Source organism: Perissodus microlepis, chromosome 7 (assembly GCF_051167445.1).
Source record: "Perissodus microlepis isolate ML-2025 ecotype Zambia chromosome 7, ASM5116744v1, whole genome shotgun sequence".
NCBI lineage: Eukaryota > Metazoa > Chordata > Actinopteri > Cichliformes > Cichlidae > Perissodus > Perissodus microlepis.
In genome coordinates, this window is record NC_140467.1 from 25,643,761 (window position 1) to 25,658,719 (window position 14,959).

The following is a 14,959-nucleotide window of genomic DNA, read 5'->3' on the forward strand; positions in this document are numbered from 1 at the left end:
TTATACTTACATTTTCTGCTACTTATCAAAGAAATGCATAATGGGGCTAGTTGGCACAACATAATTACAAAAAATGAATTGACAAATGTAAGCATTTAATTCATACCAGAGCCAGGGAACACATTTATTTAATAGACTTGCATATTTTAGCAAAAATAAATAATATTTAAAAAATGTACATACGTCCTGTCTTGCTCTTCCTTCCTGCAGCACAATCTGTGCTCGTGTGTAATGGAGGACCAGGAGTGACAAAATGATTTAATTAAATACGCCATTAAATAATTAAATGTTTCATTAATTAATTAACATTTGAATTTGTTAATTAAATAAATAGTTCAATAATGAATTAAATGCCCATTCATTTCATCTAAATGCAAATTCACTTCATTAAATAAAATATATTTATTTATTTCTAATGTTATCTAATTAATGACACATTTAATTAATTATTTATTTATTTGCTAGATGCTAGGGAATCAAAACCTTTATCCTTAGAGATTTTGGGGGGGCTCCCATTAAATGTATTTTCTTTCTTTCTTTCCTTTTTTTTTTTTTTAACCACACATGGCTGAGTGCTGAACAGGGGTGAGTGCTTGATGAGATTGGGAAGAAACAGGAAGAACCCCCCAGTAGAACCAGAGTCAGGGAGGGGCAGTGGGGGTTGAGGCTATCTGAACACTGTTACAGAGGCTATAAGAGATAGCTTATCGAGCATTATTGTATCCTAATTGCCCCTTGGGGATAAATAAAGTCTCTCTGATTCTGATTCTGACTCTGATCCAAGTTATCAACTCCATTCTTAATGCCTCACAGTCTGTCTTTTTTAAAGCTTGATGTTTGATATTTGCACTTTATTGATCAGGCTGCCGCCACAATGGCTCTCATATAGGCTCCTGATTCTGACCCAACTGTCTCTGTCTCTTGCTCTGTTATTTTTAACCAGTTTGAACCTGTGAATCCGGCGTTCATATAGAATGTAATTCAACATATTGAGCCTTCGGGTTCTTCCCATGATGTTGTTCCTCTTCATCTCTCAGAGGCTCTGTATAGTTTAGTGCAGTTGGTTATTGCCATTATTAATATCAGTTTGTGTTCTGGTTTGGTCCCTTCAAACTTTAAACATGCAGCAAAGCAAAACCTGGCTCAACCAAACAGTGCAGTAGTTAAATCTAGCTTCTTTCATTTAAGGCGGCTGGTAAAGTTGAATCCTCTTTTATGATGTCTGGGCTGGATTACTGTAATCCACTTTATATTGAAGTTAGCCAGTCTTCCGTCTTACTTTTGCTCAAAGTCTCACTGAGTGTCTTTTGACAAGAACATGTAAAATTGAGCAGCTCTTGCCCCACCTTACCTTCGAGCTGCTTTAGCCTGACACTCTTGTCCAAGCTCTTAGGTCATCTGACCAGTACATATACAGAAATCTAAGCAGAACCTCAGAGTGTACAAAGGGTTCTCTATTGCTGCCCCTAAGTTATAAGGGGCAATAAATAAATTGCCTTTGCACAACAATAACTTGTGTTGCCCATCTTTAAAAGTCATCTTAAAACACAGTTATACTTTTTGTCTTGAGATATTGACTTACTTTATTTATTTATTACTGATTTATTAGTGATTTATTACTATGCGTATGATGTTATGACCTTATTTTTTTATTGTATTATAGTTGATTGTTTTTGTTTTTAGTGTCTTGAAGATGTTTTTAATTGATGTTTTTGCTTTTTTATCATTTTCCTTCATTCTCTATGTAGCACTACAACACATTTTGATATGTCAGGAAATAAAATTGGCATTGCAGGCACTAACACTATTCCCTCACAGCAAAGGTCCTTTGTCAGAGGTTGGGGCGTAGCAGTCAGCTTTACATCAGCATCCTTTCTTGCTGATTAATATTTACTTTAGTCTGCTTAAGTTGTAAAAGTGAACAGTCACTGTTTGGTAGACGAAGCCAATCTAATCCAATTAAATCTGCTGTACTGTGCCAGACCAGGAAGATCAATCTTGTAAATTCCATCCTTCTGGATCCAGTTCATGAAGTAATTTGCTGGGTCATTGACTGAGGGTCTTATTAAAATCTGTTTTACTTTAGCTCTTCAGTCCTACTTAATAAGAAAGCCTTTAAGCATTTTATTTATCAATGGAATGACCACGAAGTATTCCAACAAGTTTTAGGGAAAGACCTTGTTACTTTACCTTTAACTTGTCCAGTTACTTTTGAAGCTAAGAAAGTAGTGGACTGTATAAAAATGGCTGTAATTCCTAATATCATAAAAAAATGCAATAGTCCTCCAGTCCACATACTGAAGTATCTCGAGTGAAGATTGTGAACGCTGAGTTGCCCCCAATGCATCCATAAGAGTGCAAATGTGTGTGTAAAACTTAGAAAGGCTGCATCACACTCATCTGATCAAAAATAAGTGATCAGTGTATCCAAAAGCACAAAGATTCGCAACATAGATTTAAAATTCTAATTGGGTAGCCACCAGCTAGTATTGAAGCTGCCAACTCTACAATCCTCCACCTCAGGAAGAGCATAATGGGGCTATTATGCTTGCTATATTGCCATCAATTTTGACATCACATCATGTGTTGTGTGACAAAATCACATTTTGTAATCTGGCTTTGTGTCCGCTGAAGCTGGGTTGAAGACAGATGTGTATGATCGAGTCAGCTTTGACCAACTTTTTAATGATATTCCAGTACAGAGACAGGGACATACAGATACACAGAACGAGATGTTGGAAAAGTTTGAAAATTTGAAAAAACTTAATTATGGCAGGTAAACTACGGCCTAAGATGCCAGCATCTGTCTGTGAAGGTTCTCAGTCATCCAGGTCATCGTAGTCAAAGGAGCTTGCAAAGAAAAGCGTCTGGACTTCTTTAAGTTGCTTGAAGACGTTTCACCTCTCATCCGAGAAGCTTCTTCAGTTCTAAGGTCAAATGGTGGAGAGTCCCAGATATAAACCTAGTGGGAGTATCCCCCTACAGAGGGACAAAAGGACCCCCTGATGATCCTCTAATCGTCTGAGCCAAGGTGTGAAAACGGGTGTGGGTCCCAATCAGCCAGGGTTTCGGGTGAGCTCATTGTGAAACCTGGCCCCACCTTATCATGCGATTTCCTGAGGTGAGATGGCCCAGGATGTGAGTGGGCGTTAAGGCGTCTGGGGAGGGAACTCAAAACTGGATTATAGATGGCAGACAGTTGGTGTTGTAAACCCCCGCCTCTGTTCAAAGATGGTCACTCACAGTGGACATAAATGGCTTCTTTCACTCCTCTTTCAAACCATCTGTCCTCTCTGTCCAAAATGTGAACATTGGCATCCTCGAAAGAGTGTCCTTTATCCTTAAGATGCAGATAGACTGCTGAGTCTTGTCCTGTGAAGGTGGCTCTTCTATGTTGTGCCAAACAGCCACTTCACAAGCCAGCATCTAACTTTTAAACACCTGTATTCAGACTACTCATCTGCTTAATCTTTGAGCTATGCAAACCACCCTAATACCCATCAATATTTTCTTTGGGCATATCCAGATATAACTGACTAAAATTGTTCTTCGATCCATGAAATGTTATTTAGTTTAGCAGTTTAGGTGTGTTGGAAAGGAGTTTTTTGTTTTTTTGTTTTTTTTGCATGATATTACAGTCCACTGTTTATTTTATTTTTTTAAAAAATTTTTTTATGTGCTTCCTGCTTCTCCAGTGTGGTTGACTGCCTCAATAATTATATTCATGTCATCACCATTACACAGGATTAAGGACGTTCCCCATTGCCTGAATACATACTTGTTTGTGAACATATTTTGCTGTTGACTTTTGATTGTCTGACTTCAAATCAAACCGATGGCCCCTTATGAGCAAGCATTTATGACAGTAGGAGGGAAAAACTCTCTGTTAACACGAAGAAACCTCCAGGAAAACCAGGCTCAGGGAGACCAGCTATATCCAGCAAATGGCTGAGGGTGAGGGGAGGGATACAATATAAAAGACACACTGTGGAAGAGAACCAGAGACTAATAATAACTAATCATTAAATGCAGAGTGGTGTATAAACACTAAGTGAATCAAGAAAAGAGGAGTGGAAGAAACACTCCTCATGAGCCCGATTGCAACAACTATAAACATTAATGAAAAAGAAAATTTACCAGTATAGGAGAAATATGCTCTCTCTTTTTTGCCCTGTCAGTACTCTTGCTCCAGCATTTTGGAACAAATAAAGGTTTTTCACAGTTTTTAGGACAACTACAATAGTCCAGTGTAGAAGTAATAAATGCATGAACTAGTTTTTCAGGATCACTCTGGGATGGGATGTTTCTAATTTTAGAGAAATGCACAAATGCATGAAAGCACCTGCATATTTGCACATTGAAGTACATATCTTGGTAAAAAAACAAACAAAAACAACAACAACCAGTGACTCCAAGATTCCTCACAGTGTTGCTGGAGGCCAAGTTAATGCCATCAGAATAAATACATTTGTCTGAAAATCACAAAACTGCAAAAAAATAACTGCAATACAATACAGCTCTCTGACTTCCCTGAACAGGGCACTAATGTTCATGGTCTTTAGGCTCAACATAGCAGAAGCATGCAGAACATCCAACTACCTTGTGGTACATTTCATGATTTCCCAAAGTATTATTGATAAAATCCATTCATGATTTTTCCATAGTTTCATCTAGATCTGGGTCAGAGAATGGGCATGTCTGTCTCTTTCTTTTCCTTGTCCTCCTTAATCTTGTGCTTCCTTCATTACTTAATCATGATGCTTAAATGCATAATGATAGAAGTGCTTTAGTAGCCGAGTAGGGAAGCAAAGAAAGAAAGAAAAAGAAATGAATTATGATTCATGGTTGTAAAGCTGCAGGACTTTTACATCATCACAGAGAAAACATCTTATCAAGCATCTCACACTAAGTCAACACAACTATCACATCACCTCCTCCTCCCTGTCTCCATTTCCTTTTTCACTGGCCACCCATATGCCTCTTTCAAAACCCCCTCCACGCCCATCCCTTTTCCCATCCCCAGCCCACGCCCCAGCCCTTGCTCTCCCCTTTTGATGAATAAATGGCATCTTCTTGTGTGCATTGTACAACAGAGGTGGACTGTACCACTGTGAATGTGGCGGGAGGCTTCAGGGAGGAGTGCTGCAGTGAGAGGAGAGGAAGGAGGAGAAGACGGGGCAGCTAGTAAATCCCTCCCAGCCCTAATCCCTCAGTCGTGCCTGTGTATGTTGATGCTCTTTACATTTTTAGGGCAGAAAGTCTAGACTGGATTTTTTCAGGCTACAAGTGAATTTTAAAGAAAGATCTGATGTGTGACTGGGAGCTTCAACTCGTTTTGTCCTGGTAAGAGAAGTCATTTTTCTGAATGTTTCTTTTTGTTATTTACTTAGATTGGAAGAGCTTTACATTTTGTTCATTTCAAAAAGTAAGATATCCAAATATAGGCATTTTCAACTGAGGTTTGGACTAATAAATACCTTAGCAATCTTTTTAAAATGTTTTTATTGCATTTAATATGAAATATTACAATTATCCTCTTCTTGGTATAGTTTTTTTTTTTTCAGATAAACTGAAACACAATCACTTACAGTACTCCTTCAAATTCCAGACTGAGCAGCACAAACACTCTATTTATTTCATAATTTGTATGTAAAATATGTGCATCTACGACATGACACCACCTTGTGGCTTTGGACTGTTTTAAATGCTCAGTGTCAGTACAAACTTATCAACTATTGTTTTCAAGCTTGGTTTGCATTGGTTATACATAAGCTACACAGGTGCAACACACATACACAGACACCCTCTAATTAGTGCTAACAAGGAAACTAATAAGATACTAGAATTTTACTCACCAAAACTATATATATATATATATATATATATATATATATATATATATATATATATATATATATATATATATATATATATATATATATATATATATATATATATATATATATATACATATACATACATACACACACACACACACACAGTACAGAAACATCTGTGCCGAGTATGGCCTGGAAGTAACGAGGTCTAAATGGAGACGCCCCTATGGTGGTGAAGAATGGCTGAGCTAAGATCCTGTGGGACTTCCAAAATGGTGGTGGCTAACCAACCGGATATAGTGGTGGTAGACAAATGGAAGAAGATGGCCATAGTGATAGATGTAGCGAACCGAATGACAGCAACATCAGGAAGAAGGAACACGAGAATCTAGAGAAGTACCAAGGGCTCAGAGAAGAGCTTGAGAAGCTGTGGAGGGTTAAGGTAACAGTGGTCCCAGTGGTAATCAGAGCACTAGGTGCAGTCACTCCCAAGCTAGGCGAGTGGCTCCAGCAGATCACAGGAACAACATCCGAGATCTCTGTCCAAAAGAGCGCAGTCCTAGGAACAGCTAAGATACCCCGCAGGACCCTCTAGCTCTCAGGCCTCTGGCTGAGGACCTGAGCTTGAAGGATAAAGACTGCCTGCAGGGACGAGAGGTAGTAGGAAGTTTTATAATGAGAGAAAAAAAAAAAGTCTGACCCTTAAAGGAGAAGCATGTAGAAGTAGACACTCTGGGACTTGTGATGTAAAAAAACCCCATAATAATAATAATAATAATAATAATAAAATGAATTCCAGCTAGAATTCTGTTTCGCATTAAAACAAGTTTAGTGAATAGCTTGTTAAAAATTTGCAATAAATTTTGTGGAGTTGTAATAACATATTCAATAAATATTTAATTTGTGACAGCCTTGTTCAGTTATTTTGAAATCTACAAAAACAAAAAACAAAACAATGTTTCTATTTCTTTTAAAAATGTAAATAAATATTTCTCTCTGTGCTTTACTTTCAATTAACTTTATGCAGTTTTTTTTGCATACAACTGCCTATGTACATCATCTGCATGCAACATACACAGATTCATAGTTAAACTTATACACATATATAACGATGCTTATGTGCATAAAAAAAGCAGTAATACTGTACATGTAATGCTTTTCTCCTGTCTTTTAGTGATAATAGAGATGTGGGACACCAGTAAAAGTTGAAAATTGAGATAAAAATGAAAGTCAGAAGGAAAAAAAGCCTCCTCCGTTTTGAATTAGTAGAGTGCGTTTTACCCAGTCTGTGCTTCTCTCTCTCTCTCTCTCTCTCTCTCTGTGTGTGTGTGTGTGTGTGTGTGTAGTGGCTTCCTGCTGTACAAAGAAACGCGATGCATTATTAATCTGGTGTAAATGACTAGGCTTGATGCTGAAGCTTCCTCTTCAGCTCCCTCTCCTCACATCTGTCATCACAGGTTTGAGCATAGCTATGTTTGTCTCTTATCACAGTTAAACAGTTTATATCTTTATTTTGGTTGTCATGATGACAGGATGCTTGCCATGTAAGAGGGATAGCTTCTATATTATATTGTTAGACGCCTCTCCACTGCCCTGAGGGGAAGAGAATTGTGTGTGTTTTCATCCTCTGATCTCAGTTTACAGGAAGTAGAGTGTTTTAGAGGCTTGCATTGTGTTTTCTGCTGACCTTGAAAAGCTACAGAGTGCACACTGAACGTGTGTGTGTGTGTGTGTACACACCATATGATAAAATGACATGGGTTATTAAATTTTAAATATAAAGACTTGGACGAAAAGGATTACTTGAAGTCACAGACTGCTGCTTGTTTGTGGGTCTTCTTGTATTTAGTTTTGTTAAAAACTGAAAAACATGCTCTACTGGGTTCAAAACAGTTGGCCACTGAAGAATATATAATTTCTTTCCCTTGAGAAATTCTTGGGTTGCAATTGCAGTAAGCTTTGAGTCATTATCCATTTGTACTGCAAAGCACTGTCTTTGCAGCATTTTGCTGAATCACACAGAGTAATGCCCATGGCCCTACTCCAGGAAGTAGATTTTGCTAACAACTCAAGTCTGTTAAACTGGAGATGATGGAAACTTTGGTTTGGAAAATGGTAAATGGACTGGTTTTTATACTCTATCTGAGCACTTAAAGCAACTCATTGCCTCTTGCCTCATTCACCCATTCCCACCCATTTGCACAAGCACTTTCCCCCCCAATGCTCTTTCTCTTTAAGTGCTTTCTAGCTAACATCTTGATACATGCTCAATCATCCAGGTAAGTCTATTCTGTTTATCTGGACATTTTTCAGTGGGAGAATAGTTTCATCACTCTTGCAAGTGACTTCTTAAGTCTCAGCTGACTGCAGGTGATCCAGGAGGAGGAAGGACAACTGCTGCCTAGACTAAAACCTTCAGTGATTCCTTATGTGTCAGGAGTATTGGAACACTTGAGATGCATTTTCTCTAAATACTTCGTGTCTCTGTAGTTTTCAGACCCCAAAAGGTGCTGGGCCAAAAACCCATCCACCTCAAGGATCGGATCGCCCCACACAAATAGAGTAATGTAGTGTACTCTGTAAAGTGCCCAGAGGAGGATTGCCATGCTTCATACATCGGAGAAACCAAACAATCCCTAGCTAAGCGGATGACACAACACAAACGAGCTAACTTGTCCCGCCAGGACTCCAGGACTGTACACAGCCTGGACGGGGAGGAACACTGGTTTGAGCGGGGAGTAAAGGAGGCCATTTACATGAAAATCGAGGAGGGGGCCTAAGGGTACATCTTTCACCATCTTATGATGCTGTGATTGCAGCCATTCCCCATCTCTCTGTGAATGATACTCATGGCCATTGATCAATGAGCTTTGGTCAGTGGTTGTTGATCAATGGTCATGACAATTTGCATATTAATGATCGTGAAAGTGACCTCATGGCCCATTGTTAGTCAGTGGTGCTAGTTTTCATCATTATGCAAAAGTACTGTTTATAAGGTTGGGTAAACCTGCAGTCAGCTGAGACTGAAGAATTCACTTGGATGACGATGAAACGTTTCTCCCACTGAAAATACTAACAGAATTAACTTTCTAGGGCAACTAGCGTTTGGTGTACAGCCTTTCTCTGTAGGTATCTTCACACCTACTCAGCTCCAGCTTCACACTGTATCCTTCTCAACATATCCTTGATCCCAGAGCTAAAGATTCCTTTCTTTTCATTCACTAGGACCTCCAGGTCACTGGTGATCAAGGGCCTGTTGCTGAGAAAACAGCATAGAGTCCTGATTGGGATAATTGTATACTCAGAGAAATTTATATAATCAGTGATGTAGTTTGTTATGTTGTTGATGTCATCCTCATGTGGATCACAGAGCACATACAAAGCACAACTGAGTGGCAACAGGAAGTCAGGAGCATGCTGTTAACCTGGTCCTGGTACCACAACCTGGTCCTGTTAACAGTAACAAATGGGGTGAGGGCAGTGGCTCTATATAAAATCCTTGCATGTATGCATTCAAAAGGACCAGAGTTTTATAGCCCTTTTCCATTAGTACCTACTCAGGTCAGCTCGGCACAGATTGATGAGGTTTTTGGGGTTTTCCATTAGGTCAAAAGTACCGGGTACTTTTTTAGCAGCTACTGGCTGGGGCTCCAAGCGATCTGAAAATGTGACATCAACAGACTTTATGCCATTGATTGGCTGGTCAGTGGCGTCAGTCAATGAGTTATGAATGCATTTTCTTTATGAAAATCAAAAACACTATTTTGAAACCTGGCAATGAAGTAAACAGCTGCACAGAAACAACACCATGGTCCCCGTCTGACGAAAAGCTACAGACTGAGCAGCTGGTATACCATCAGCTCAACGTCCACCTTTGTTGTAGTGTTTATGTCCCATCACAAGATGTTCAGCCACGTTGCTATAACAACTCCATGCACATTAGGTGGTACTCGAATGTAAATGAGAAGCTGAGTCGTGCCGCCTCGAGCCAATCCAAGTAGGTCCTAATTGAAAAAGGGCTTCACTCTCCTGTGTTTTGCAGTCCACAGTAAACCTTAAACGTTTACAGTTTTACTAGTGTTTATGTTGAGTGCTGCCACGGTGAGTTTGCTAACTCAAGGTATGCTGGATAGTTGGCAGAGTGGAGTCATATTTATATAGTTAAAATCAGCGCTGATGGTGATGAATGCCACTGGATGCCTACACTGTAGGTCGCGACAGTTGTGTGTCTGATGTCGCTTGCCACTGCTCCATGGTGGTAATGAAAACACTGATCACTAATAGTGCAGCCTCACAATAATAGCCTCAGCTAAAAGTTCAGTTTCAGGCAACCAGAGATGTTCCTACGTGCACATGTCCTGGATTGCACCACCTTTCATTAACAAGCACTACAATGTCTTCTTGTTTCTTCTTACTGCTCAGCTTGGCGTCTCTGTCAGCCTGAATAATGAAAAACCTACTGTGGCACTGAGGTCTGGGAGCAGCCATGTCTCTGTGAAGTATAGCAGACTGCATTCACTTTCCTCTCTCATGTCTTATTAGCACCCACAGCTTGTCCATCATTCTAGCCTTTGTTTTGATTCCTAGCAGGGTAGATAAATTCACTATCACTAACAATACACCATAATATTTATGTTTTGGTGCTTAAAAAACACATCTACAGATAGAGACTGATCAATGCTCTGCATATGGCTTATTGAGTGAGTCAAAAATACACAACAGTGGCAGTACAGATGAAAAAGAAAAACATTTTACTACTGTTTATGTTGCATGCTGCCATCTTGGATTGCTAGCTCACTTCAAATCTGAGTTGATTTCCGACTGGGAACTCGGAATTTCCAATTTCTGATTTGTTCAGGAAAGCACCATAAATGATGGATAATGAGCCAAGGAAAGCAAATCTAAAAGAAAGGCACAAGGGACAACAAACTTTTAAAATAAAGAAGGAAGTTTGAAAAGAAACCAAATGGGGAAACACAGTCATACAAATGAAGTTAATACGCAGAGCAGAGTGCTCATCAGCAGTAACCACCTCCATCATCACCACTATCACCACAACGTAAAAAATAAATACGTTTAAAAAAGTATATTTTGGTAGTTAAGGTCTTCTGTGTTCCGAGTGTCACAGTGTACAATAAACTAACCATTTTTTTTGTTTTCAGGAGTGAACTTTGAAGAGAAGACCTTACAGGAATTTGGAATTACCACTAACAGCACCATAAGAAGCACAACATGGAGCAGAAGTTACTGATGAAACAGACAAGTTTGGTTTTATTGGGACAGTCACACCTGAATAGGCTGCACTGCAAATCATACAGACTGATGGTGTGATGTCATTAATAGACCTTTATTTGCTATTAAGTTTAAAAACCAGCAAGTGGAGTAAAGTGACTAATGACCTTGAAAGTAGTTTTTAAGGGTAGTAAGTCAGTATGATTAACTAAGAACTCCAACTGCTATTTTATGACAACTATATTTTTCCCTAAAATTCAGAACTGACATAATTAACAAGCCAAACAAAACCTTTTATTATTATCTAGGTTTACAGTTATATTAACAGTTAGAAAAGCTGGTCTAGTCGGCCAAGATGGCTGACCACTACCAGAACAACATATACAACCAAGGAGACTACCCTCTTCAGGAAGACGATGCAGCAAGTGATGTGACTGAAGGACATGATGAAGAGGATCAGATGTATGAAGGAGAATATCAAGGGATTCCACATCCTGATGACACAAAGGCTGCACAGAGAGCTGCATGGTGAGGCACTGCATATTTAATGTTTCTGGGCACTCTCACTGTAGAGTGGTAGCTGGTGGTGAGGGTTCTCAGGAAATCTGAAAAATGGATCAGTCATAAATGCATTTACAAGTTTGTGCCATATCACAGAAACTAAATAAAAAGGGCCACTGCACTGGAGTTTAAACTTTGTTTTATATTTAATAATTGTTTTACAGTCTGTTTAAATATTAGTGTACATTTTTTAGTATCAAAAGATACTGAAAGTGTCTGAACTAAAATGCAGAATCATATATAATACTGGATTATAATTATTGATTCATTATTGTGCATATTTCTTTAATGTTGCAGAGGGAATATACTGCTATTTAAGTTTATCTGTAATAATAAATAGTATATCATTAAAATCAGCAACCCCCCACAAAACTAAATGTTACTTAACCCTTTCATGCATAATTATGACAGCCTCAATTAGGATTTTTTCTTAAGTATTTTTATCCATCTTTAGGCATGAAAAGGTGAATAAAGTACTTAAAAAAAATCCTGATGAGGTTGTCATAATTCATGCATGACAGGGTTAAATAACGTTTAGGTTGTTTTTTTTTGGGGGGGGGGTTGCTGATTTTAATGATAATAATTACAATGAAACACGTCATACATCTATAGTAACATTAAACGACCAGTGGGTGGCAGGGTATGGAGTGACACATCAGTGTCCAGTGTAGTGGTTTATGTGCAAGTATACCATCAACACTGACACAAGTACAAGAAAACAGCCTTTGAATAGCTGTCCACTGTAGTGACCACTATGCATGAAAGGGTTAAGCTTAAATAAGAAAAAAAAGTCAAAACGCTGTAAATATGGGAATGCAAAAATAAAAACTGGGCACAAAACCTAATAATTTCCATGATAGCATATCTGAGAGTGACAGCAATAATAACCAGATATAGGGCAGGGATAGCACAGTAGGTAGCGTGGTCACCCCATGATCAGAAGGTAGGGGGTTTGAATCCACTGAATGGCTACCCTGAAGTACCCCTGAGCAAGGTAGCGTCCATACACACTGCACCCCGGGCGCCTGATTTGTGGGGCCCTCTGCAGAGAGAGTCATTTCCTCAAGGGATCAATAAAGTATACAGTATTATTATATATTCAGGACAGTGTAATCAGATCTAGTTTTCAGTGTAATCAAAGATTCACATTTTCTTTTGTCTTCATGGCTTCTTCCAGGGCTAAACCTCAAACAGGTAGCAGTGCAGCATCTGATCTAGAGGAGTTATCTGAGCAGTATGAGTACATCATGGAAGAATGTGGTCATGGGAAATTCCAGTGGATGCTCTTCATAGTGCTGGGCCTGGCTCTAATGGCTGATGGAGTTGAGTGTTTTGTGGTTGCATTTGTTCTACCGTCTGCAGAAAAGGACCTGTGTCTGTCCAATGCAGAGAAAGGAATGCTGGGTAAGCATTAACTGTAGTGATTGTTGTTTAGAATAAGCACAATCCGAGGTCCCTTCCTTCTCAATTTGAGCACTCAAAGTACTTCACACATTCATACACTGCCTTTATCTACCTTCACACACACACCCAACTCACCTGTTAATGTATCAGGGACAACTGGGGATTCAGTATCTTGAATACTTTGACACATTGACAGGAAAGGATGAATCCTCCAATTTTCCAACTGGTAGATGACCCACTCTACCCACAGGTGCACTACATCTGTGTTGTTCTGTCAAAGCAAGCAGTGCTTGTCCAGCAGTATTTGGACAATGAGGCAGTTTTGTATAGTGGCTTTTAAATCAAAAGTGCAATATGTAATTGAAGTGAGGACTAATTCAAGGGGTTTAACAAAAGCATTTCATTAACTGTTTAGGGAGCTACATTAATTTTCATAAATAGCTCCACATCTCAGGGATTCATACCCAGATGAGGCCTGTTCCCTTTATATTATCAAAAATGTAGAAAATAAAAGATCTGGAGTATGTTCCACATCGATTAAGTGTATTTGCTAGCTTTTTTATAGGAGTCATTTTATAATCAGGTTCTTAGATGCTTGTACTACTTCAACAGTGTGCCTTAAACAATGCCAAGGTGTCATAACATCAATGATTTTTTTCCAAAAGTATTATTACTTAAGCTGGAGAATATTCTTTTTCCTTTTTGCTTGCAGCTTTTAGCTGGTAGTTTTTTCTTGCTGTCAACCCAGGCACATGAACACAGTAAGTCTGTTTGCCTTATCACAATAAGATGTTGATGTGATAAATGGGCACCACAATAGATTTTTTTTTAATATATATATTGAAATGTTTCAGTGGCAACAGATTAAGATGTACTGGAAGGTGTTAGTTATTATATCACTGGTGAGAAAAACCTGAAAATGACTTTGCAGTAGTCAACACGATATCCAGGTATCATACCACGATAATTTGGCATTGATGAGAAATCTCATGTAGCTCCCTCTGCTGTGACCCTTTCAGCTACTGATGCAATTTTTCACCCCAGTAGCACGGCTAAACATGTAATAGACACGCCAGTCCACCGAGTCCACTTCACGCTTTGCCTCCTTAAAATGTGAAATGAATACGCATGCAGAAGTTGCATTACTGCGTGCAGAAATTGCATTACCTGCAGGGGGAGATAATATATTAGATACAAGAAGTCGTTAGTGAACAAAAAATGTCTGGGCTGTAAGCGAGGCTTTCTTTTTACCTCTGGTAACTGTTGAGCCAAATGACTCGAGATGAAAACGGTATTTTTCTGAGGAAAAGTCACCATGTGAATCAGGTTTTCGCTTGTGATGTTTGTTAGTTTCTATCAGTTTAAAATCTAAAAAGTAATAAAATAGTAGTTTGTGTGAACTGATGTAAACAGGAAGAATAAGTTATTTGTATAGTTGTTTGTAGGTCAGTTAATCTCTCCGCAGTAAATTTAGTAGTCAAATAGAGTACTACACTTTGTTTAAGAAAGGTATTCGTGTAATATATGTAATACTTTACTTTTTTTTTGAGTAATAACCTTAACAGCAATCTCAACAAAAGAGGGGAAATGCCTCCAACACACACAAACATTTGACAACGCAGTATGCAGTCAATTTACACAAATGTAATGTAATGAGATGCTGCTTAGTGATGGTGGTAACTCTCATTGATGAGAATGACAATCAATAAAGGCTCGAATCAACAAGTGATATAATGGAATCGGAATTGCTAAATTCTTATCAGTTCCCATCCTTATCCCCCACTGGTCACAGCATATGGCTGCTGCCTGAGCCTGGTTCTGCCAGAGGTTTCTTCCTGTTAAAAGAGAGTTTTTCTTTTTCCCCTGATGTCTGATTTTTAAGGTTTTCTATTTATTAATGTAGGGTGCTTACCTTCCAATATAAA

At 38.7% G+C, this 14,959-nt stretch overlaps 1 protein-coding gene across 5 annotated transcripts in view; it reads left to right on the forward strand.

Annotated features, from left to right (window-relative positions):
* The first annotated feature begins 5,134 nt into the window (after positions 1-5,134).
* The window catches only part of LOC146383177 (synaptic vesicle glycoprotein 2B-like), a 40,200-nt gene continuing 30,375 nt past the window's right edge, over positions 5,135-14,959 (forward strand). For 2 of the 5 annotated variants that reach the window (XM_084934381.1, XM_084934385.1), the window contains exons 1-3: positions 5,135-5,343; positions 11,000-11,597; positions 12,808-13,034. In XM_084934381.1, coding sequence (XP_084790507.1) covers positions 11,425-11,597; positions 12,808-13,034 — 400 coding nt within the window. In that variant the 5' untranslated portion in view covers positions 5,135-5,343; positions 11,000-11,424. Of the gene's footprint in view, positions 5,344-10,259; positions 10,337-10,999; positions 11,598-12,807; positions 13,035-14,959 lie in introns of all 5 variants that reach the window. The other 3 variants (XM_084934382.1, XM_084934384.1, XM_084934383.1) reach the window with 3 other exon arrangements.